Below are 26,226 nucleotides of genomic sequence, written 5' to 3' on the forward strand. Positions count from 1 at the left end.
CTTGCTCGTTGAAATGTTTCAGGGAGCGTTTGACAGTGATGAGTGGAGGTCGTTTGACCGCTGACCCATTACGGGTGCAGGCAATGAGGCAGTGATCGCTGAGATCTTGGTTGAAAACAGCAGAGGTGTAATTAGAGGGCACATTGGTTAGGATGATATCTATGAGGGTGCCAGTGTTTGCGGCTTTGGGGTTGTACCTGGTGGGTTCATTAATAATTTGTGTGAGATTGAGGGCATCAAGCTTGGATTGTAGAATGGCTGGGGTGTTAAGCATGTCCCAGTTTAGGTCGCCTAGTAGCACGAGCTCTGAAGATAGATGGGGGGCAATCAGTTCACATATGGTGTCCAGAGCACAGCTAGGGGCCGAGGGGGGTCTATAGCAGGCGGCAACGGTTCAAATTGTTTGGGTACAGACCTGGATAGCAGGACAGAACACTGCAGGCTATCTCTGCAGTAGATTGCAACACCGCCCCCTTTGGTCGTTCTATCTTGTCTGAAAACGTTGTAGTTAGGGATGAAGATTTCACAGTTTTTGGTGGACTTCCTAAGCCAAGATTCAGACACAGCTAGGACATCCGGGTTGGCAGAGTGTGCTAAAGCAGTGAATAAAACAAACTTAGGGAGGAGGCTTCTAATGTTAACATGCATGAAACCAAGGCTATTACGGTTACAGAAGTCATCAAAAGAGAGCGCCTGGGGAGTAGGAGTGGAGCCAGGCACTGCAGGGCCTGGATTCACCTCTACATCCCCAGAGGAGCAGAGAAGAATAAGTATGAGGGTACGGCTAAAAGCTATAAGAATTGGTCGTCTGTGACGTCCAGAATAGAGAGAAAAAGGAGCAGGTTTCTGGGGGCGATAAAATAGCTTCAAGGTATAATGTACAGACAAAGGTATGGTGGGATGTGAGTACAGAGGAGGTAAACCTAGGCATTTAGTGATTATGAGAGAGATATTGTCTCTAGAAACATCATTGAAACCAGAAGATGTCATAGCATGTGTGGGTGGAGGAACTGAGAGGTTGGATAAGGTATAATGAGCAGGGCTAGAGGCTCTACAGTGAAATAAGCCAATAAACACTAACCAGAACAGCAATGGACAAGGCATATTGACATTAAGGAGAGGCATGCTTAGCCGAGTGATCAGAGGGTCCAGTGAGATTCAGACAGCTAGCCGGGCCATAGGTAGCAAGCTGGTGGAAGATGGGAGGGAGGTCTGTTTTTAGCCACCTCGTGCGTTTCCGTCTGTGGGTTAGTGGGGTTCCGTGTGGAAGGGGGGACCTGTCCAAGTTGGCAAAATAGTTAGTTATAGTGGCCCAAGAAAAGTGTCCGATAGACCTATTCAGATCGCAGCCGAAAAGACAGCTAACGATTAGCCGGCCGCAGATGGGCGATCAGGTTACGTCGCGACGGAGGGGCCAGTTGGACAACTCCCTCGGGCAGATAACGTCGGTGGTCCAGTCGTGAAGACCCGATGGGGCTCCGCATCGGCAGTAAAACGGGTCAGGATAGGTGAGTTGTAGCCCAGGAGACACTTCAGCTGGCTAGCTCAGGAATAGCCCACGAGCGGCTGACGGAACTAGTATCTGGTGTGGCCACCAGCTGCATTAAGTACTGCAGTGCATCTCCTCATGGACTGCACCAGATTTGCCAGTTCTTGCTGTGACATGCCACCCCACTCTTCCACCAAGGCACCTGCAAGTTCCCAGACATTTCTGGAGGGAAAGGCCCTAGCTCTCACCCTCCGATCCAACAGGTCCCAGACGTGCTCAATGGGATTGAGATCCGGGCTCTTCGCTGGCCATAGCAGAACACTGACATTCCTGTCTTGCAGGAAATCACGCACAGAACAAGCAGTATGGCTGGTGGCATTGTCATGCTGGAGGGTCATGTCAGGATGAGCCTGCAGGAAGGGTACCACATGAGGGAGGAGGATGTCTTCCCTGTAACACACAGCGTTGGGATTGCCTGCAATGACAACAAGCTCAGTCCGATGATGCTGACACACGCCCCAGACCATGACGGACCCTCCACCTCCAAATCGATCCCACTCCAGTGTACTGGCTTCTGTGTAACGCTCATTCCTTTGACGATAACCGCGAATCCGACCATCACCCCTGGTGAGACGAAACCGCGACTCGTCATTGAAGAGCACTTTTTTGCCAGTCCTGTCTGGTCCAGCGACGGTGGGTTTGTGCCTGTAGGCAAAGTTGTTGCCGGTGATGTTTGGTGAGGACCTGCCTTACAACAGGCCTACAAGCCCTCAGTCCAGCCTCTCTCAGCCTATTGCGGACAGTCTGAGCACTCATGGAGGGATTGTGCGTTCCTGGTGTAACTCGGGCAGTTGTTGCCATCCTGTACCTGTCCCGCAGGAGTGATGTTCGGATGTACCGATCCTGTGTAGGTGGTGTTACACGTGGTCTGCCACTGCGAGGACGATCAGCTGTCCATCCTGTCTCCCTGTAGCGCCGTCTTAGGCGTCTCACAGTACGACATTGCAATTTATTGCCCTGGCCACACATGCAGTACTCATGCCTCCTTGCAGCATGCCTAAGGCACGTTCACGCAGATGAGCAGGGACCCTGGGCGTCTTTTGGTGTTTTTCAGAGTCAGTAGAAAGGCCTCTTTAGTGTCCTAAGTTTTCATAACTGTGACTTTAATTGCCTACCATCTGTAAGCTGTTAGTGTCTTAACGACCGTTCCACAGGTGCATGTTCATTAATTGTTTATGGTTGATTGAACAAGCATTGGAAACAGTGTTAAAACCCTTTACAATGAAGATCTGTGAAGTTATTTGGATTTTTACGAATAATCTTTGAAAGAAAGGGTCCTGAAAAAGGGACGTAATTTATTTAGCTGAGTTTGAGATCTATCTATCTCATTACATCTCAAGTTTGGGCACCTACTTATTCAAGGGTTCTACATTGTAGAATAATAGTGAAGACATCAACACTATGAAATAACACATGGAATCATGTAGTAACCCAAAAAGTGTTAAACAAATCAAAATATATTTATGTAAGAGCAAACCAGATGGGATGGCATATTGCTGCAGACTGCTGTGGTAGTTGTGCTGGTTAAGTGTGCCTTGAATTCGAAATAAATCACTGACAGTGTCACCAGCAAAGCACCGTCATGCTTCACGGTGGGAACCACACATGCAGAGATCATCCGTTTACCTACTCAGACCAAATGACAAATTTACGTCGGTCTAATGTCCATTGCTCATGTTTCTTGGCCCAAGCAAGTGTCTTCTTATTGGTGTCCTTCAGTAGTGGTTTCTTTGCATGAATCAAGCCTTCATGGTCGAATTGCTGCAGTCTCCTCTGAACAGTTTATGTTGATGTCTGTTACTTGAACTCTGTGAAGCATTTATTTGGGCTGCAATCTGCAGTTAACTCTAATGAACTTATCCTCTGCAGCAGTGGTAACTCTGGGTCTTCCTTTTCTGTGGCGGTCCTCATGAGAGCCAGTTTCATCCATAGCGCTTGCTTGATGGTTTTTGCGACTGCACTTGAAGAAACTTTCAAAGTAATTGAAATGTTTCGCATTGACTGACCTTCATGTCTTAAAGTAATGATGGACTGTCATTTCTCTTTGCTTATTTGAGCTGTTCTTGCCATAAAATGGACTTGGTCTTTTACCAAATAGGGCTATCTTCTGTATACCACCCCTACCTTGTCACAACACAACTGATTGGCTCAAACGCATTAACCTGTTAGGGTATAGGGGGCAGTATTTTCACGGCTGGATAAAAAAATGTACCCGATTTAATCTGGTTACTAATCCTACCCAGTAACTACAATATGCATATACTTATTATATATGGATAGAAAACACCCTAAAGTTTCTAAAACTGTTTGAATGGTGTCTGTGAGTATAACAGAACTCATTTGGCAGGCAAAACCCTGAGACAGATTCTGACAGGAAGTGGATACCTGATGTGTTGAATTGACTTTAAGCCTATACCATTGAAAAACAAAGGGGCTGAGGAATGTTTTGGCACTTCCTATTGCTTCCACAAGATGTCCCCAGCCTTTACAAAGTGTTTTGAGTCTTCTACTCTGAGATCTGACTGAAGAAGAGCCTTGGAACGGTGATGGCCCATTAGACACCTTGCGCGCGAGTTGATGGTGGGTACTCTCATTCCGAAACGTTTTAAAAGAGAACCCAATGGTCCGCCTTGAATTTTATTCATGTTCTGGTTAAAAAACTTCTTGAGGCTACCTGGGACGTTAGCGTGCCACCTGTGGCGCACCCTATCAACAGCAGGTGCATTTCAAGAGCGGCAAATTTGAAACCAAATAAATGTACAAATTCAAATTTCTCAAACATACAACTAACTTACAGCCTTTGAAAGATAAACATATTCTTAATCTAACCACGTTTACCGATTTCAAAAAGGTTTTACGGGGAAAGCATAAAGTTAGGTTATGTTAGGAGAGTACATTGACAATAGCTGTGTGCAATGCATTGTCGATTCAAAGACATGCGTCACCAAAACCATACAATCAGCTAAAATTATGCACTAACCTTTTACAATCTCCATCAGATGACACTCCTAGGACATTTTGTTAGACAATGCATGCATTTTTAGTTCTATCAAGTTCATATTTATATCTAAAAACAGTGTTTTACTATGGCGTTGATGTTCAGGAAATCGTTTCCCTCCAATACCGGCAGTCAAGTCATGACGACAAAATAATTAATTAATATTAGAAAACATTGCTAAAATATTATATTGTCATTCAAAGAATTATAGATTTACATCTCTTGAACGCAATGGACTTGTCAGATTTTAAATTAACCTTACTGGGAAATCACACTTTGCAATAATCTGAGCACTGCGCCAGAAAAATACGCATCGCGATACAGACTAACCGCCATGTTGGAGGAATCTAAAATCGAAAATACTATATAAATAATCCATTACCTTTGATTCTCTTCATCAGATGTCACTTCCAAAGAGTCCCAGGTCCATAACGAATGTAGTTTTGTTCAAAAAAGCTCATCATTTATGTCGAAAAACCTCCGTGTTGTAGCGCATGATCTAAGCCAGCCGGACTTCACTTCACTTCAAGAACGGAAAAAATATATTTCCGTTCGTTCAAACATGTCAAACGTTGTATCGCATAAATCATTAGGGCCTTTTTTAACCAGAACATGAATAAAATTCAAGGCGGACCATTGGGTTTTCTTTTAAAACGTTTCGGAATGAGAGTACCCACCATCAAATCGCGCGCCAGGGTGAATGATGGACCATCACGTTCCATGGCTCTTATTCGGTCAGATCTCACTGTAGAACACTCAAAACACTTTGTAAAGGCTGGGGACATCTTGTGGAAGCAATAGGAAGTGCCAGAATATACTTCACCCCCTTTGTTTTTCAATGGCATAGGCTCAAAGTCAATTCAACACATCAGGTATCCACTTCCTGTCAGAATCTGTCTCAGGGTTTTGCCTGCCAAATGAGTTCTGTTATACTCACAGACACCATTCAAACAGTTTTTGAAACTTTAGGGTGTTTTCTATCCATATATAATAAGTATATGCATATTGTAGTTACTGGGTAGGTGTAGGAGGCATTTAAAAATGGGCACATCTTTTTTCAAAAAAGTCTCAATACTGCCCCCTATACCCTAACAGGTTAAAAAAGGCCCTAATGATTTATGCGATACAACGTTTGACATGTTTGAACGAACGTAAATATATTTTTTCCGTTCGGGAAGTGAAGTGAAGTCCGGCTGGCTTAGATCATGTGCTAACAACACGGAGGTTTTTGGACATAAATGATGAGCTTTTTTGAACAAAACTACATTCGTTATGGACCTGGGATTCTTTGGAAGTGACATCTGATGAAGAGAATCAAAGGTAATGGATTATTTACATAGTATTTTCGATTTTAGATCTCTCCAACATGGCGGTTAGTCTGTATCGCAATGCGTATTTTTCTGGCGCAGTGCTCAGATTATTGCAAAGTGTGATTTCCCAGTAAGGTTAATTTTAAATCTGGCAAGTCCATTGCGTTCAAGAGATGTAAATCTATAATTCTTTGAATGACAATATAATATTTTACCAATGTTTTCTAATATTAATTAATTATTTTGTTGTCATGACTTGACTGCCGGTATTGGAGGGAAACGATTTCCTGAACATCAACGCCATAGTAAAACGCTGTTTTTAGATATAAATATGAACTTGATAGAACTAAAAATGCATGCATTGTCTAACATAATGTCCTAGGAGTGTCATCTGATGGAGATTGTAAAAGGTTAGTGCATAATTTTAGCTGATTTTATGGTTTTGGTGATGCCTGTCTTTGAATCGACAATGCATTACACACAGCTATTGTCAATGTACTCTCCTAACATAACCTAACTTTATGCTTTCCCCGTAAAACCTTTTTGAAATCGGACGACGTGGTTAGATTAAGGAGATGTTTATCTTTCAAAGGGTGTAAGTTAGTTTTGAATTTTGAATTTTGACATTTATTTGGTTTCAAATTTGCCGCTCTTGAAATGCACCTGCTGTTGATAGGGTGCGCCACGGGTGGCACGCTAACGTCCCACATAGCCCCAAGAAGTTAAGAAGGAAAGAAATTCCACAAATTAACTTTTAGCAAGGCACACTTGTTAATTGAAATGCATTCCAGGTGGCTACCTAGATTGTGCATAGCTGTCATCAAGGCAAAGGGTGGCTACTTTGAAGAATCTAATATAAAATATTAGTATTTGTTTAACACATTTTTGGTTACTACATGATTCCGTATGTGGTATTTCATAGTTTTGATGTCTTCACTATTATTCTACAATGTAGAAAGTTTTAAAAATGAAGAGAACCCTGGAATGAGTTGGTGTCAACCTTTGACTGGTACTGTGTATATGCATGTTTGTGTGGGTCATTCCTAGAACCTACATGCTGACCACACCAGCCGCGTTGCGTGAGCATTGCAAAATAAATTGACACATACATTATTATGTCAATCATTTCATCCAAACTTCTTGTGCACATCAACAACTGTCTGCGTAGCCTGGCACTAAAATAGAACTTGGTTCTATTTTTGATGCTTGATGTGATGCAAGTCCCATCTCATTGGTTTTTAGGAGCATATACCCACTTGGGTGATTTGAAAGATTATAGTCCAGTTGGTGCCAGTAATGCACCTTAAAGTTGGTTGTCAAATGCCATATAAAGTCAGACAACTAAACTGTAGGAGAGATTACTAGAAACAAACTAGGTTTCCCCTTTTGGAATAGAGATCACATGATTTTGTTTGACTCAAAATGGGTTAAAATTTTGCAAAGATCCAGAAAAAAAGGACCTTGTCCATTTCAGGTAAAATAACAACCCAATGTTTATATCCCAGGACAAATTAGCTAGCAACAGCAAGCTAGCTAGTTAAATATCCATGAATGTTTCATGTGTTTTAGACCTGTTGCCAAATTAATATAGTTGGTTTAGAGTTTGTTTTGATATTTCAACTTGCGTGTCCAGATCACGTCTGGTGTGGATCGACAAAATCAACATGCTCACACGGACGTGCCTGGTCTAGTCAGCATGTAATTGATATTATTCATATCGTCTTAAAGTATTTACTCAAAACCTTTCTCTTCTGTCCTCAGGGACCCAAGCTGGAGGAATGAGGAGCCACCTTCTGAGCGGTCCCGCACAGGAAGTGAGTCATCACATCCAGGAAGTACCTCTGGAGGGAGAGGTGAGGGTCAACCTTATTTTGCTTCTGAGTTCAATCCGGTTCTCTTTGTAGTCTCTTCGCTTGTGGTGTAAGGACTCTTACATGATCAGGTTTAAGTTTAAACCACAATATTCAATGTATTGTCACTGTATATATTTGTTTTCAGACTAGTGGTCCCTTACAACAGCCACTCTTTTTCAGCAGTATTTCAGGAAATGTATATCTATAGTATATACAGTCCAGTGGAGGTTGCTGAGGGGTGGACGGCTCATAATAATGGCTAGAACGGCGCAAATGGAATGGCACCAAACACATGGAAACCATGTATTTAATACCATTAGTCTTATTCCGCTCCAGCCATTACCACGAGCCTGTCCTCCCCAACTAAGGTGCCACCAGCTTCCTGTGATACATTAGGGTATGAAATGATTGATAGCCTTGAATAATTCAAATACTGAGCTATAGTATCGCAGTGCTCATTAGTATCGTGGCAAGTAGGTTTGGGCTGATGTGACTAAATCAAAATGCAAGACGATATATTGTGACATGCAAGATTACTCTATTTGAATTTTACAAATCAAAACTGAAGTTTTATCAGTTCGGCTGTATCATCAATATGTTGAAAATTAAGTCTAAATGAATTAACTAAGCCTTTTTATTTTTTGCCTCCAATGATTTAATGAGAATGTGACTATAATATTGTTAATATTTTCTTTGTCCTATATTTTTTTTATTTTTAATCCCAATTTTTAGTCCTCGCAGGAGGCCTTTTGGTATGCAGTCAATGTAAATAAGAATTTGTTCTTAACTGACTTGCTTAGTTAAATAAATAAGCACAAAAATGCCAGTCTCAAATAATTTTGTCGTTAACGGCACAAAATGATTATCGGATATCGCCGTATTTGGAGTAGTATATCGTAGAAGAGGTCTCCACAAATTTTGCCCAACCCTTGTGGCAAGGTAACAAAACATGAAGCGGATTTAACTTATTTAGGAAAACAGCCATAATGTTGGAAACAAACAATTGTCATATTTATTTTCCAAGCAATAACACACAATATATTACATAAAGCAGTTTGGGAGTTTGGTCTGCTTTGTGTTGTCATTTTTGCCATGGAAAAAATATTGCGATACTGGTAATAGAGGTCTACATTGGTCCAAAAAGTTGGACCCATTCCGAAATGAACCTGGGGCTTTCCCACCCGGACCTGATATGCATAATTGATCATTTAAATATAGAAACCTGTTCCGATTGGACCAGAGAAGAACTAAACCCGTATAGACCTGGTTGGATCCAGAACCCTAAAGTAATTTTTAAGCTACTTTATTAACCGGAGCTGATAAAGCGCAACAGGAGATGAGCCTCTAGCAGGAGGGGGAGGGGACATACTGTGAGCGAGTGACACGGGGAGGGAGAGAAGAAAAACGGCAACCAGCCAAGCAGACTTGCACTTTAGAAGACTAATAGCTGCAATAGCTAGGTTATTTATCATTAAATATGATTACATTTACGTAGTACTTGTCTTAACTGCTTCAAACCGTGACATGCTAGTTAAACTAGCTAATATTAGTTAGCTAGCTAGGCTAATTGAGACTGCAGTACATGTGCTTTCTCATCCTACAGTTACAAATAACTCTATTCAGAATATTAGTGCCTTCAGAAAGTATTCATACATCTTCACTTATTCCACATTTTGTTGTTACAGCTTAAATTCAAAAGGTATTATATCTATTTTTCAATGTCTGCTTTTTTCTTTTCCAATAGGTGCCCTTTGCGAGGCATTGGAAAACCTCACTGGTCTTTGGTTGAATATGGGTTTGAAATTCACTGCTCGGCTGAGGTACCTTAGAATTATCTGTATGTGTTGGGTACAGAGATGAGGTAGTCATTCAAAAATCATGTTAAATACTATTATTGCACAGAGTATTTGATTTGTTAAGCACATTTTTACTCCTGAACTTATTTAGGCTTGTCATAACAAAGGAGTTGAATACTAATTGACTCAAGACATTTCAGCTTTTCGTTTTTAATGAATTCCACTTTGACAATATGGGGTATTGTGTGTAGGTCAGTGACCAAAAATCAAAATTTTATCCATTTGAAATTCATGCTTTAACACAACAAAATGTGCAAAAAGTCAAGGTGTGAGTACTTTGTGAATCCACTGTAATTAGCAGCCTACCTGTTGGCTCTTGTTTGTTGTAGCCTATCCTTCACACATTTTTATTTGCGTCATTTTAATTCCATAACAAACCTATTTGCCGCTTTGATGACTTATGATTGGCAAACACCAAGCTACACGCCACGCTCAACTCTGGTGAAAAGCAAGCGCAGCAGCATAAATGATCAAATGGCTCTCTCGACTGCCGTTGTCTCGTTCGGATCTGTACGGGCCCTTCTGGTCATTTAAAGGTACACACTAAACCGTACAATAACAATGTCTACACTGTATTTCTGATCAATTTGATGTTATTTTAATGGACAAAAAAATGTGCTTTCCTTTCAAAAACAAGGACATTTCTAAGTGAACCCAAACTTTTGAGTGTGTGTGTGTGTGTGTGTGTGTGTGTGTGTGTGTGTGTGTGTGTGTGTGCTGTGTATACGCATATATATGCATACAGTTGAAGTTGGAAGTTTTCATACACCTTAGCCAAATACATTTAAACTCAGTTTTTCACAATTCCTGACATTTAATCCTAGTAAAAATTCCTTGTCTTAGGTCAGTTAGGATCACCACTTTTATTTTAAGAATGTGTAATGTCAGAATAATTGTAGAGAAAATGATTTATTTCAGCTTTCATTTTTTTCATCATATTCCCAGTGGGTCAGAAGTTTACATGCACTCAATTAGTATTTGGTAGCATTGCCTTTAAATTGTTTAACTTGGGTCAAATGTCTCGTAGCCTTCCACAAGCTTCCCACAATAAGTTGGGTGAATTTTGGCCCATCCCTCCAGACAGAGCTGGTGTACCTGAGTCAGGTTTGTAGGCCTCCTTGCTCACACACACCTTTTCAGTTCTGCTCACAAATTTTCTGTGGGATTGAGGTCAGGGTTTTGTGATGGCCACTCCAATACCTTGACTTTGTTGTCCTTAAGCCATTTTGCCACAACTTTGGAAGTATGCTTGGGGTCATTGTCCATTTGGAAGACCCATTTGCGACCAAGCTTTAACTTCCTGACTGATGTCTTGAGATGTTGCTTCAATATATCCACAATTTTCCTCATGATGCCATCTATTTTGAAGTGCACCAGTCCATCCTGCAGCAAAGCACCCCCACAACATGATGCTGCCAACCCCGTGCTCCACGGTTGGAATGGTGTTCTTAGGCTTGCACGCCTCCCCCCTTTTCCTCCAAACATAACGATGGTCATTATGGCCAAACAGTTCTATTTTTGTTTCATCAGACCAGAGGACATTTCTCCAAAATGTACGATCTTTGTCCCCATGTGCAGTTGCAAACCGTAGTCTAGCTTTTTTATGGCGGTTTTGGAGCAGTGTCTTCTTCCTTGCTGAGCGGCCTTTCAGGTTATGTCGGTATAGGACTCGTTTTACTGTGGATATAGATACTTTTGTATCTGATTCCTCCAGCATCTTCACAAGGGTCTTTGCTGCTGTTCTGGGATTGATTTGCACTTTTCGCACCAAAGTATGTTCATCTCTAGGAAACAGAACGCGTCTCCTTCCTGAGCGGTATGACGGCTGTGTGGTCCCATGGTGTTTATACTTGCGTACTATTGTTTGTACAGATGAACGTGGTACCTTCAGGTGTTTGGAAATTGCTCCCAAGGATGAACCAGACTTGTGGAGGTCTAGAATTCTTGGTCTTGGCTGATTTCTTCAGATTTTCCCATGATGTCAAGCAACGAGGCACTGAGTTTGAAGGTAGGCCTTGAAATACATCCACTGGTACACCTCCAATTGACTCAAAGGATGTCAATTAGCCTATCAGAAGCTTCTAAAGCCATGACATAATTTTCTGGAATTTTCCAAGCTGTTTATACACTAAGTTGACTGTGTCTATGTAAACTTCTGACCCACTGGAATTGTCATACAGTGAATTATAAGTGAAATAATCTCTTAACAATTGTTGGAAAAAAACACTTGTCATGCACAAAGTAGATGTCCTAACCGACTTGCCAAAACTATTGTTTAACACAATTTGTGGAGAAGTCGAAAAACGAGTTTTAATGACTCCAACCTAAGTGTATGTAAACTTCGACTTCAACTGTATATGCATACTGTGTATGGTCTTGCTTTGCATGTCTCTTCACCAAACTAAAAAGACAGCATCCCATCTTCACCACAGCCTCACGGCGCAGAGAGAGCGAGCGCTCAGTGGAGAACGAGGTATTCAGTGGTAAGGAGGATGACCCTCCCTCTCCCGGGTCTCGCCCCTCTTCCGCCAACTCTTCCACCTTCTCCTCCAAGGAGCCCCTTAAGGTGATGCCTGCACCGCCACCTAAGGAGAATGCCTGGGTCAAGCGGCCTGCGTTGAGTACCGGGTCCAGCGAGGGATGCGCCCCTATCTCCACCAGTGACACGGCACCTCCCAAACTGAGGTCAGAACATGTTCTTATACGTCTTCTATATTTTATAGCATCTCTGGATAATGAAGTGGCCAATTATGTCTTGTATTGATGTCACATCCATTCCCAAAAGCCTGTCTATTTTAGTGACTGTGGCTAAGAATAGTTTAGAATTGTTTTGTTGCAAGCTAGTTAGTTAAACGTCTGAATGTCCCATCTCTCTTTTCAGCTCGAGTTCTGCAAATGAAAGAGGATCTAGTAAGGGTAAGACTCTGAGACCACAAAGACCTTGTGCTTTTCTGTTATGTTAGTAGTTCCTTCCAAAGAAGGAGTAATGGAGACTTTGTCCTAATCTAATCCCAGAGTGGACCGACTAGGCCTTTCGGTCCTACTATAAGAGATTCTGAGCGTGATAGACACTTTTGGGTTCTATTCACCCCCTCACCGTTCAATCACTGCTGGATAATTATATTTTACAACATCACCAGGACTTGACATTAACTTTTATATGCACTTGTCTTTTGGACAAATAGGAATTCTTATACATAATTATTTTTTTCTTGTCCAAAAGCCCTAGTCACTTGTTTCAACAACAAAAATATTGAACACAGAATCAGACAAAAATGTAGGCTACACTCTACCTATTGGCTTCTTTGCATATTCAAGCCTGTCTCAAAATACAACACTTCCTCTAAGGCTCTCCTGGAGAATGGTTGGCATAGTCTGACAACGTACATTCAGTTATTCTGCTGCTCTGTCGTTCACTACATACTTTGGTCTGAGACTGCCATCATTGAAGCTGTTTGGGGCGTCAGCTATTGGATCTGCTCTAACCAATCAGAGTATCAAAGCCAAATTTTCAAACCGCTGCTTTGCCCACGTGTGTTCTGGCTCTGGCCCAACCCATTGGTTACTGGATCAATCAGACGGCCACGAATGTGTTCGCATTCGGTGACGGGTCGTGGATGTTCTCAGATCTAGACTCATTGAGGAGAAGAAACAAACGTCCATGGGTGTAGCGTTTGGCCAGAGCAAAGCGTCTGGTTAGCCAGGCAATGCTTCGCCACTCATGGGTTGCATTTACACAGGCAGCCCAATTCTGATATTTTTACCACCAATTGATCTTTTGACCATTCACATCAGATCTTTTAACATCAGATGTTTTTCAGAGCTGATCTGATTGGTCAAAGACCAATTGGTGGAAAAATTATCAGAATTGGCCTACCTAAGTAAAACGTAGGCTTGGTGGCCTATAAAATATTGTAACATAAGTACAACCAAATCGTTTTTGTCTTTTTAAAATAATTCCCTCCACGGCTCGTAATTAAGGGCGTCTCTATAAATATGTCTACGGTTCATAACTCTCTGGGACAGTTCTGGGAGCATATTAAAACATTTAAAAAGCAATGAGGCTGATGTAACAGATGACTTATCTTAAAATGTTAGTTTTATTTCTTCATATTATAAGGTCAACAATACACACATTGCTTTAGGCTATGCACGAATGTTCCAAAATGCAAATAGCGGGAAAACACTTCTCAAAAGCACACTGCATGCCCTAGCGGTTTCATGTGACAGATGAAAATATCCGTTAGAAATTAGAAGGGAGATCTAAAGATGCATCAACTAGCATGCATTGCGACTATGACGAGCTGTGTTCGAATACCCATACTAACATACTATATGCTATTAGTTCATTTTAGTGTACTGTAAACGAACAGTATCATTTCAGTTGAGTGTACTAGTGCTTCGTCTGTCTACTGGAAATTGATGCTGTTGCTATGCAAGCTCTTGCTAGCTTGTTAGCATAACAAATGACTAGATACAAATTTTACGATTTTGGGTGTGTTTGTAAATTCAATCTGTAGTGCCAGAGTGAGCTCTGGGCGTTCGTAAATCCAGAGCGTTGTCAGATTGTCCGTACGTAAATTCAAGTGATTCGCTCTCGGGGTGTTCACACTGGACACTTTGGCGGAGGAGTAGGGTTGATCCGAGCATTCAACGACAGTAAAGCACCCAAGCTAACTGTCTAATGTTGGCTAGTTACTGTTATGGGTGTAAGATGGGACAGTGATGACATCTGTTGGTAAATGTTAATTACTGCAACTCCAGTGTTTTTACCGGTGTGCTTGAAATACCCGGATGTATGGCAATTTACTGAACAAGACTGGTTACTCGCATCAATGCCTCTGTCTCGTCATTTAACATTCAAACAGTTACTTCCAGACACAAATGAGAGAACACCTCACTCTGACAGTTTTACTCGCCCTAGCAGAGCTGATTAGGCTGTGTTCATGTTATACAGATTGTTGGTGACTAACTGTGCTGCTTGCAACAATTTAATTAAAAAAAAACATTTGCCAACTTTTACTGACACCGACCGTATTCAATGGGTGTTAAGCGTTGGTAAATTCATCAGTTATTCTGCGAGAGAGTGCTCTGAAATCGGAGTAGATAGCCAAAATTAACAATATCCACTGAAACGCAGAACGACTATACCACTTAGCAGTGAATAATCAAGTCAATAAATGTTGGGTTAGTTAATATACTGCCTAGCAAGTTCGATGTATTAGTAGCCAACTAACGTTAGGTAACTAGCTAACATACCGGTACATACTGCTGTAATTCTATGCGGTTTGTAAGGATAGCGCAGCGAACAAATTGTCAGTCAACATAACATGTAACTTATTTGAAAAGTCATTACTTTATTACATTGCTCAACATTTCCTTAACATTTGTCATAATTAGTTAAAGCAATGAATTTGTATTCGATCTCGTCAGACTTCAGCTGCATATTTTCCGCCATTTTCTTCAAATCTGGAAACGTTTTGAAGCCATGCCCATTTTCTGAAGAATTGCATTATGGACCCTAAAAGCACAAAAATGGTGTCCACTGCATGTATACTTCGTATTTTGGGGAATTTTGTACGACATCCGGGAACTTATGGCATACTATATCCACACTCTGACCAATAAGCATGCTATATACTCAATTCACGTCACAAATAGTACGGTTAGCGTGGTTAGTATAAGTATTCGAACACAGTTTAAGATTATGCCTTTGGCTGCTGGACAAATAACAAACGTTGATTTTTAAAAACTGAGAGAAATGCTGGTTTCAATGCCATATTAAGTGCTAATAAAATAATTCCCTCTCTATGGTTGTATTTTGCTTAGGCTAGGCTACTTTGATTGAACCAAGCTAAGACATGCTTCATAAAAATTACATGAACCTCCAGGTTTTAAACAATTAAAGCTGGAATATGTAACTTTTTGGGTGATCCAACAAAATTCTCATAGAAATGTGCGTTATACAGTTAATTCGGAAAGTGTTCAGACCCCTTCACTTTTTCCACATTTTGTTACATCACTTATTCTAAAATGGATTGAACAAATGTTTTTCCTCCATCTACACATCATCTAATAATGATGAAGCGAAAACAGGTGTAAACATTTTTGCAACTGTATTAAAAACAGAACACCTTATTTACATAACTATTCCGAACCTTTGCTTTGAGGCTCCAAATTGAGCTCAGATGCATCCTGTTTCCATTGATCATCCTTGAGATTTTTCTACAACTTGATGGGAGTCCACCTGTGGTCATTTCAATTGATTGGACATGATTTGGAAAGGCACACACCTGTCTATATAAGGTCCCACATTTGACATTGCCTGTCAGAGCAAAAACCAAGCTATAAGGTCAAGGGAATTGTCTGTAGAGCTCAGACAAACTTCCAAAGAAGTTTGGAACCATCAAGACTTCCTAGAGCTGGCCGCCTGGCCAAACTTCGCAATCGGGGCAAGCTCCAGAGTTCCTCTGTGGAGACGGGAGAACCTTCCAGAAGGACAACCATCTCTGCAGCACTCCACCAATCAGGCCTTTATGGTAGAGTGGCCAGACGGAAGCCACTCCTCAGTAAAAGGCACATGACAGCCCGCTTAGAGTTTTTCTGAAGGAATCTCAGACTATGAGAAACAAGATTCTCTGGTCTGGAAACCTGGCACCATCCCTACGGTGAAGCATAATGGTGGCAGCATCATGCTGTGGGGATGTTTTTCAATGGCAGGGACTGGGAGACTAGTCGGGATTGAGGGAAAGATGAACTGAGCAAAGTACAGAGGTCCTTGACGAAAACCTACTCCAGGACCTCAGACTGGGGCAAATGTTCACCTTCCAACAGGACAACCATCCTAAGCACACAGCCAAGACAACGCAGGAGTGGCTTGGGGACAAGTCTCTGAATGTCCTTGAGTGGCCCCTGGCAGAGCCCGGACTTGAAGACCGATCGAACATCTCTGGAGAGACCTGAAAATAGCTGTGCAGCAATGCTCCCCATCTAACCTAACAGCGCTTGAGAGGATCTGCAGAGGAGAATGGGAGTAACTCCCCAAATACAGTTGTGCCAAGCTTGTAGCATCATACCCAAGAAGACTCAAGGCTTTAATTGCTGCCAAAGAAAAGATAATACATTTGCAAATATTTCTAAAAACCTGTTTATGCTTTGTCATTATGGGTTATTGTGTGTAGAGTGATGAGGGGGAAAAAAACTTTTATCCATTTTAGAATAAGGCTGCAACGTAACAAAATGTGGAATAAGTGAAGGGGTCTGAATACTTTCCGAATGCATCAATGAGAATGTCATTCTCATTGACAGCAATTTTATGAAGTACTAGATTATGTGCGGAAATGGCTATGTTGACAGAATCAAGCCTTTAGACGTTAATGTTAATTATCCTATTTTATATTTGTCAAACATGCCTATAGTTATGTTAAGTATCATTAAAGTAGCCAATATGCATATCACCTACACTCTGACGTGTAGGCTTTTTTTATTTATATACATGAACAATAGATTTGAGTATTATTCCAATGTTGGCCTCTGATGATCCATTTCTGATCTGAGTAATTGTTTGATTTTGATTTTCTTTACTTGTCCATTTGGACAACTTAAATCTATATTCTTCTTGTCAAGCAATAATTTTTTTTAACGCTTGTCCGGGACAAGCGTTAATGTCGAGCCTTGATCACGTTCCAATTATAAAATATATTGAATAAAAAATATAAACGCACCATGCAACAATTGCACCGAGTTACAGTTCATTTAAGGAACATATGACTGGGTAGGTGGCAGAGGCCCACCCACTTAAGTCACCTACTAGGGAGCCAGCCCTAGCCACAAAAGGGCTTTATTACAGACAGCAATACTCCTCAGCAACGTTCCCTTCAGACCCCAGTAAGACTAGCTGTGACCATTGGCGTCGGCTAATGGGTAACCTAATATTTAAAATCCCTCCCCTCAGACGATCCCTCAGGTGAAGAAGCCATTTGTGGAAGTCTTGGGCTGGCGTGGTTGAGGTCGGTTGGACGTACTGACAAATTCTCAAAAATGGAAGAGGCTTATGGTAGAGAAATTAACATTCAATTCTCTGGTAACAGCTCTGGTGGACAGTCTTGCAGTCAGCATGATAATTGCACTCTCCCTCAACTTAACATCTATGGCATTCTGTTGTGTGACAAAACGGTACATTTTTAGAGTGGCCTTTTATTGTCCCCAACAAAAGGTGCACGTGTGTAATGACCATGCGGTTTAATCAGTTTCTTGATATGCCACATTGGTCAGGTGGATGGATTATCTTGGCAATAGAGAAATGCTCACTAACAGGGATGTAAGTAAATGTGTTCACAAAATTTGAGCGCATTTCTGGGATCTTATTTCAGCTCATGAAACACTTTACATGTTGCGTTTTTATATTTTCAGTATAAATTGGTGATTGTTTCCCCTTCTAGCTCTTCTGCCCTTCTAGCGTTTGGTGATTAGCTAAAGCAGAGGATATGGGGGTGATTGGGTGGATTGGGACCAGGAGGCCACGTCTTGACTTAAATGGATTGAAGAGTAGCACTGCCCAATTCTGGTCCTGGATAATCTCTCCTGTTGGTTCTCTTGTCTTGTTTCATTGGCTAGCTGGTCTGGAGGTTTGACAAAAAGCAATGTGGAAGCTCGCCCACCAGTACTTCACTCACACACAATAATTTCTAATTAATGTGGATGAGATAGGACAACGGAAGTAACTTTGAATAATTGGAATCACTCTAATTTACTGAATTGTCAGTTGAAACAATACCCAGGAAAGAAGATGGCAGGAACAAAACTGGGCAGCCCTGGTGTAAAGCAAAGTGGGGAACGCTTGGTCCTGTAGGGGTGCAGTGTCTGCTACTTTCCCAGGGTAGTATTTAAAAGGCACCAAACAACATGAATCCAGTAGTAATAACACTCCTTTCCATAAAACTTATTTTCTCTTGTTTGTTCCTTGTGAACACACCCCTGGTGTTATCAAGCTGTTGACAGATTTTGCCATGAATATGACAGTAACTCATGGGAAATGAAGTAAGAGTAGTAAATATTTAATGGCTTTGGTTTCTTAATCAGGTGAAGGTTGTCACACAGCAAAAACAGCAGACCCTGCGGCTATTAAGGAAAATGGGTTCCCCAGGCCCAGGTTGTATTCAAGATTACAAAAGTTTGAAGTGTGAACCTCCCATTCGACACTGTTTTGCATAACTGCGCAAATGTAATGATCTTGAATGTAACCTGGGCTGTAGGCTGTGTGGAATGCTGCTGTACGCAACCTGGGCCGTAGGCTGTGTGGAATTCTGTTGTAGCCTTTAGTGGAGTTCCCGTCTCCCTAACCCCTCAATCCTCACTGTTTGGGCTCTCCCTTCCAGACGAGAATAAAGTGGACGGTGTGCGTCTGGACCGGGGCCCCCCACGGGGGAGAGGGGGGGCCGCAGTGCCTGGAGCAGGGCGGGGCCGAGGAGAGGGGGCCAATGGAGACCGACGAAGGGAGGAAGACAGGTCAGCCCAAAACGAGTGGCATTAGTGGAATAGGCAGTGTATTGCAGTCAGGGCACCTCTAAAGGTTGGTTTATGGTTGGTGCGTCAACTGCTGTTGGGAAAGAAGAAAGTTAAAAGAAATGCAATTGCTACCCTTTTCCGTCAAAACAAAGGTCCTCAAATGCTTGCTAGCTAAGGGGAAGCGCCTTCACTAGGGCCCAATACTGTCCTCAGTGAGGAGATTGTGGATGTAACCGCCAATTCCTCGACTCATGGCTTCCCCAAAGGTTACTGCACAGCATGAGACAAGAAGCAAGGGCTAGCTTGCCTTCACTACAAAAAAAGCATGATAACTTCATGTTCAAAACTTCCAAATTATCATGACTGTATTTTGTAAATATTAATGATAAAATAACAACCGCTTCCAAATTCAGCTCAGTAATACCTGAGCTGAATGGTTGTGGGGAGTAAAAATCACACTTTTAGACTTTGTTTAGCTAGCTAATTCCAGTGTGGGACTCCACGAACTGCGAGCGCATTTTATGCACTGTATACATCTTACACTCCAGAACAGTAGTTAGCAGTGTATATACCAGTTGTCAGTGTAAATGTAAGAAAACGTAGAAATGCTGACCGTGAGGATAGCAAGCTAGCAAATTAGTTTTGTTCAGGACCTTGTGTGGGTTTGACTAATTAGCCAGAATTTCTTTTTTTTTTTACCCCTTCTCTCTCCCCAATTTTGTGGTATCCAATTGGTAGTTACATTCTTGTCTCATCGCTGCAACTCCCATAGGGACTCGGGAGAGGCGAAGGTGGAGAGCCGTGCATCCTCCGAAACAGAACCCAACCAAGCCGCACTGCTTCTTGACACAATGCCCACTTAACCTGGAAACCAGCCGCACCGATGTGTCGGAGGAAACACCGTACACCTGGCGCCCGTGTCAGCGTGCACTGCGCCCGGGCCACCACAGGAGTCACTAGTGCGTGATGGGACAAGGACATTCCTGCCGGCCTAACCCGGACGACGCTGGGCCTATTGTGCGCCGCCCCATGGGTCTCCCGGTCGCGGCCGGCTGCGACAGAGCCTGGACTCGAACCCAGAATCTCTAGTGGCTGGCACAGCTTGCACTGCAATGCAGTAGCTTAGACCATTGCGCCATTCGGGAGGCAGCAGCAGCTAGCTGACTTGTTACCTTGCCAGCAACACTCAACATTCTTCCTAGCTTGTTGGCTAGCCATGCAAAGAATAAATATTAGAAATATTTCACTAGTATTCTAGTATTTGCTTGCAAGTAGCGTAACTTGGCGAACCAAAATATCTTTGGTAATAGTACTGGCTGATTTCACCTTGGTTTTCTTCATGAAAAAAAAATCCCACTGAAATAGAGGTTTGTGTCTTGGAGGCGTGTGTTCATGTGGGTGTTTTCTTGCAAGTGTCGTCAAAAGTGGAAACTTTTTTTTTTTTTTTGTCACAGTTCTTTAAACTGGATGGAACTGGTTAAGATTGCATACGTTCCCATGGTGTTTTCACACAGATGTTGGTCAGTATCCCCAACTTATAACATTTGTGTTCTATCCCTGCACAAGCACACCTGAGCTTGACTATTAGTTGAGTAGTTAAATCAGGAATGCTTGTTTTGGGCTTAAACAGAAATGTCATGTTGAGGACCTGAGTCAAAGTCACCAACAGGATTGTTAACTGTTAACCAGCCTTTAGAGGTTATTCAAGGTGAATACTATTAGTCTTCTCCTGCATATACAGTTATGAGTGGATTCTATTGGATCAATTGGAATTATTTGGTGTCCTACTGTTGAGCAGTGTGCTAGTGCCAGTTTGTGCACTCACAGGTTCTGACCCGCAAGACTTAGCTGGACAGTGAAGTTTAACGTAGTCTTTATTCTGTTTGTAGAAAGGCGAAAAGAGGCCGAGACTCAAGACCTGCACCAGAGCCAAAGAAATACGAAGAGTCCCCCACCCTCGTGAGTCCTGTTGCCACATCAAGTGGTCTTGACACACCCCATAGTGTGTTTTCCCCAAACGCCCACACACGATTCCCACCTCCCATGTAAAGTTTTGATTATTCAGAAACTGAAACTACCCCTGTATCATCAGTCTTCCACTGAAAGTCTTCAGTCCTTTACCCCATTCTCCCTTCACATTGGCTTCAGTCCGTGAAACCGCCCTTTCAGTATCCCTCATCATCGCCAGCCTTTTTCCTCAATGTTTCCTTTTTTGTTCTTCTGTCTTTTTGGCTTTTATTGCGAAGTCATATATAACACATTTTGACAAGTTTTCTAATATCTATACACAAAATAGTTATGCATACATATAATGTATAGGCAGGTACAGTGTAATTACAGTTTAGGTGCACAGTGTGATATAGTTCTAACACTGTACCCAAACCGGCCACGCGTCCCATTGTGTGCAAATTGATTTTGTCCCCCCACACCAAATGCAATCACGATGCGTAGGTTGAAATATCAAAACAAACTGAACCAATTACATCAATTTGGGGACAGGTCGAAAAGCATTAAACATTTATGGCAATTTAGCTAGCTAGCTTGCAGTTAATTTGTCCTATTTAGCTAGCTTACTGTTTCTAGCTAATTTGTCCTGGGATATAAACGTTGAGTTGTTATTTTACCTGAAATGCACAAGGTCCTCTACTCCGACAATTAATCCACACACAAAACGGTCAACAGAATAGTTTCTAGTCATCTCTCCTCCCACGCTTTTTCTTCTTTGTACTTTATATGGCGATTGACATCTAACTTTCATAGTTACCATGACAACTGACTGAACTCAGTTCATCTTTTAATCACCCATGTGGGTATAACCAATGAGGAGATGGCATGTGGGTATCTGCTTCTATAAACCAATGAGGAGATGGGAGAGGCAGGACTTGCACTGCGTTCAGCATCACAAATAGAACTGACTTCTATTTTAGCGCTTGGCAACACAGACACTTGTTGGCGCGTGCGAGCAGTGTGGGTGCAATAATTGAATAGCATGTATGTTTAAATTTATTTTGCGACGCGAGCGGTGTGGTCAGCATGTTACGACAACTGTTATATCCGTTACCTGTAGTTGCACTGTACCATGTACATACATAAGTATTTAGAACTTTTATTGTAAAGTGGGACCCAAGTGAGCAATGTTAGGATCTCTCCTGCTCTATTTTGTTTTTTGTTTCAGAAATTCAGCTCAGCCAGTAAATACGCTGCTCTGCTAATGGACAGAGAGCAAGGAGATGATGCAGAGAATGGTGTGGAATAAAACGAGAAGGGGAGAAAGAAGAGGAAATCCAGCGAATGAAAGAATATCACATTAAATATGAAAATCTCCTCACCTGGAGTAGAGCCACCTGGAAAAGTCATCACTCCTTCCTTCTTTACTCAAACCCATCCCAGACCCCTTCCCTACCCCCTCTCTTCAGGACTTTTCAGTTTCTAAAAAGAGTAGTCACATACTGGACTTGTTTTAAATGGAAAAGGTAAGGAGTAGTCGACACTCAAGAAAAGAGAATTTAATTAATTGTAATAAATAAATAAAGTGGTGTAAAAATGATTGCTTATGTTTATGGTATGCGTTGGGTTCCATCCCTCTCCCAGCGGAAAAGGAAGACGTTTGTTACTGGATGCTGACTTGCCAGGCTGACCTACTTGACCTTATGTGCAGTAAAAAAGCTAGTGTTTATTTAACTGACAGAATAGGATAAAGGTACAGTGCCTTCAGAAAGTATTCAGACCCTTTCACTTTTTCCACATTTTGTTACGTTGCAGGCTTATTCTAAAATAAAAAATCCTCAGCTATCTACACACTAGCCATAATGACAATTCAAAAACAGGTTTTTAGAAATCTTTGCGTATTTGTATTTATTAAAAATAAAGACCATACCTTATTTACATAAGTATTCAGACCCTTTGCTATGAGACTTGATCATCCTTGATGTTTATACAACTTGATTTGGAGTTCAACTGTGGAAAAATTCTATTGATTGGACATGATTTGGAAAGGCACACACCTGTCTATATAAAGGTCCCACAGTGGACAGTGCATGTCAGAACAAAAACCAAGCCATGAGGTCAAAGGAATTGTCCCTGGAGCTCAGACAGGATTGTGTCAAGGAACAGATCTGGGGAAGGGTACCAAAAAATATCTGCAGCATTGAAGGTCCCCAAGAACACAGTGGCCTCCATTCTTAAATGGAAGAAGTTTGTAATCACCAAGACTTCCTAGAGCAGGCTACCTGGCCAAATTGAGAAATCGGGGGGGAAAAGGGCCTTGGCCAGGGATGTGACCAAGAACCTGATGGTCACTCTGACAGAGCTCCAGGGTTCCTCTGTGGAGATGGGAGAACGTTCCAAAAGGACAACCATCTCTGCAGCAGTCTACCAATCAGGCCTTTATGGTAGTGGCCAGCCAGAAGCCACTCAATAAAAGGCACATGACAGCCTTGGAGTTTGCCAAAAGGCACCTAAAAACAAGATTGAACTGTTTGGCCTGAATGCCAAGTGTCACTTCTGGAGGAAACTTGGCACCATCCCTACGGTGAAGCGTGGTGCCGTTTTTCAGCGGTAGGGACTGGGAGGCTAGTGAAGATGGAGGGAAAGATGAACGGAGCAAAGTACAGAGATCCTTGAAAACCTGCTCCAGAGCGCTCAGGACATCAGACTGGGGCAAAGGTTCACCTTCCAACAGAACAACGACCCTAAGCACACAGCCAAGACAACGCAGGAGTGGCTTCAGGACAAGTCTCAATGTCCTTGAGGCCCGGACTTGAACCCGATCGAACATCTCTGGAGAGACCTGAAAATAGCTGTGCAGTAACGCTCCCCATCCAACCTGACAGCGCTTGAGAGGTTCTTTAGAGAATGGGAGAAATTCCCCAAATAAAGGTGTGCCAAGCTTTTAGCATCATATCCAAGAAGACTTGAGGCTGTAATCGCTACCAAAGGTGCTTCAACAAAGTACTGAGTAAAGATCTGAATACTTATGTCAATTGAATATTTGTTTTTTATTTGTAATAAATTTGCAAACATTTCTGAAGCCCTGTTTTTCTTTGTCATTATGGGGTATGTGTAGATTGAGGGAGGGGGACAATTTAATACATTTTAGAATAGGCTGTAATGTAACAATGTGGGAAAATATCAAGCTCTGAGTACTTTCCGAATGCACTGTATATATTGTCACATGTTCCCTGATTGGTCCAGCCAACACTAACGCTGACATGGTTCTCAATGGGTGTGCTTGTTTTGCACAGCTAGCTCACGGTGCACTACGAAAGCGGCGAAGGAGGAGTTTGCTGTTGTATTCAAGTACTGTAGAGCCTGGGGGCTGTAAATGTCATCACTAAGTAAAGCGTGACAGAGGAGAAATTGACAGATCAAAATATGAAGAATTGTTTTTCAGATGGCACCATGACACTGCCATTTTCCTCATTGTTAATCAATTATCAGAAGTTCTCCACCTGCAATTTTTGTTTTTGACTTGTCTGTTTGGAGTGGGGCGTTCGGTGTTTGCCACTGGGCTCCTAAATTGCAAATCGAGTGCCAACTCTGCCCACCCGGCCAATAACCAGGTGTCCCCCGCAAAACAAGCACCCCAAATGAAAATCTACCATTGCTATGGGGAAATTGGATGTCCAAGGATGATACTACAAGTGTAGCATAGCTAACTTTAGCTAGCATGCAATGCTACTGATCCATTGCTGAATTGGGAAGGTGTTTCCATGGTAGTGTTTTGAGAAGTAGCTTGGTAATTCTTATTCATAAAGGGGTTTTGATTTCTGAGGTTATTATGCATAGGCTTTGGGGAGAATACTTGTTTAATCCCTTTGGAAAAAGGCCTGTCCATGAGGAATGACAATGAATTATTGTCTTCGCAGTGTAATGGAAACCTTAACTTGCAATCATTATTGAGCCTTTTTAACTTAACTATTTGGAATAATAAATTGGCTGAAAATGTTATTTGAGCTTTTGCTTATACCAGAGTTGATATGGTGAGAAGGTTTTCATATAAACTGCATCCTAATTCCCAATTTAATCAGATAAATGAATATTTCTCCCATATTTTGATAAGTTTCCATGTAACTCAAAGCTGTGAAGATGCTTGCACATCACTTATTCAACAGGGATCTTTAGGTGGGTCTTAAACCTGACAGAATTTGGCAGCCAACGTCAACAACGACTCACTAAACCGAACTAAATCTCGTCACCGTTATCCCCTATCACAGTGCAGATGTTTCAGTTTTTCAACACAGTGACGCAGTAATGACATCAATTAAAAGCCATCAAGTTAAACACACTTTGTCCAGCTGTTGCAGTTTGAGCCGCTCAAGACAGGATTTAAGGATTACTCTGAGATTACATTTTCTCATTTTGAGGTGATTGATCAATTGGGCCTGTGCATGACAGTACATCTGATGGATGTCAAGGGTGAAACTCAATCGATTTTATTGACCAATAGTTAATTGTGCTGACATGTAAATTGGGGGTGGTCGGTTTTTTTATTACATGAAATTAGCTTTAAACTGCAACATTTTCTAGCAGGAAACTAGCTCAGGGATTCTTGATAGTCGGGACAATCCTTGTCCGGCAGGGAAACTATATACACCATAAAACAACATTTTAACATTTAAACAAAATAATATAAACAAAATGTCCCTTAATGTAAATGTTAATCTCAAATAACACAACTATATATATATATATATATATATATATATATATATATATATATATATATATATATATATATATATATATATATATATATATAGTTGTGTTATTTGAGATTAACATTTACATTAAGGGACATTTTGTTTTTGGAATTTTCTAAATACTTTCAATATTATTCCATTTTATTTTGGGTCTACAGTGCATTCAGAAAGTATTCAGACCCCTTGACTACTTTACAGCCTTATTCTAAAATTGATAAAAGTTGTTTTCCCCCCCCAAATCTATCTACACGCAATACCCCATAATGACAAAGCAAAAACACATTTAGAAATGTTTGTATAATTCAGACCCTTTACGCTGTACTTTTGTTGAAGCACCTTTTGGCAGCGATTACAGCCTCGAGTCTTCTTGGGTATGACACTACAAGCTTACCACACCTGTATTTGGGGAGTTTCTCCCATTATTCTCTAAAGATCCTCTCAAGCTCTGTCAG

At 41.6% G+C, this 26,226-nt stretch overlaps 1 protein-coding gene across 3 annotated transcripts in view; it reads left to right on the forward strand.

Moving 5' to 3' along the window:
* The window catches only part of LOC115208311 (eukaryotic translation initiation factor 4B), a 61,806-nt gene extending 39,186 nt beyond the window's left edge, over nt 1-22,620 (forward strand). For 2 of the 3 annotated variants that reach the window (XM_029776249.1, XM_029776250.1), the window contains exons 10-13: nt 7,619-7,710; nt 11,999-12,251; nt 12,448-12,482; nt 18,944-19,182. In XM_029776249.1, coding sequence (XP_029632109.1) covers nt 7,619-7,710; nt 11,999-12,251; nt 12,448-12,482; nt 18,944-19,098 — 535 coding nt within the window. In that variant the 3' untranslated portion in view covers nt 19,099-19,182. Of the gene's footprint in view, nt 1-7,618; nt 7,711-11,998; nt 12,252-12,447; nt 12,483-18,943; nt 19,183-22,248 lie in introns of those variants that run through there. The other variant, XM_029776251.1, reaches the window with a different exon arrangement.
* Nucleotides 22,621-26,226: the final 3,606 nt, after the last annotated feature.

This window comes from Salmo trutta, chromosome 14, assembly GCF_901001165.1.
Source record: "Salmo trutta chromosome 14, fSalTru1.1, whole genome shotgun sequence".
Taxonomy (NCBI): domain Eukaryota; kingdom Metazoa; phylum Chordata; class Actinopteri; order Salmoniformes; family Salmonidae; genus Salmo; species Salmo trutta.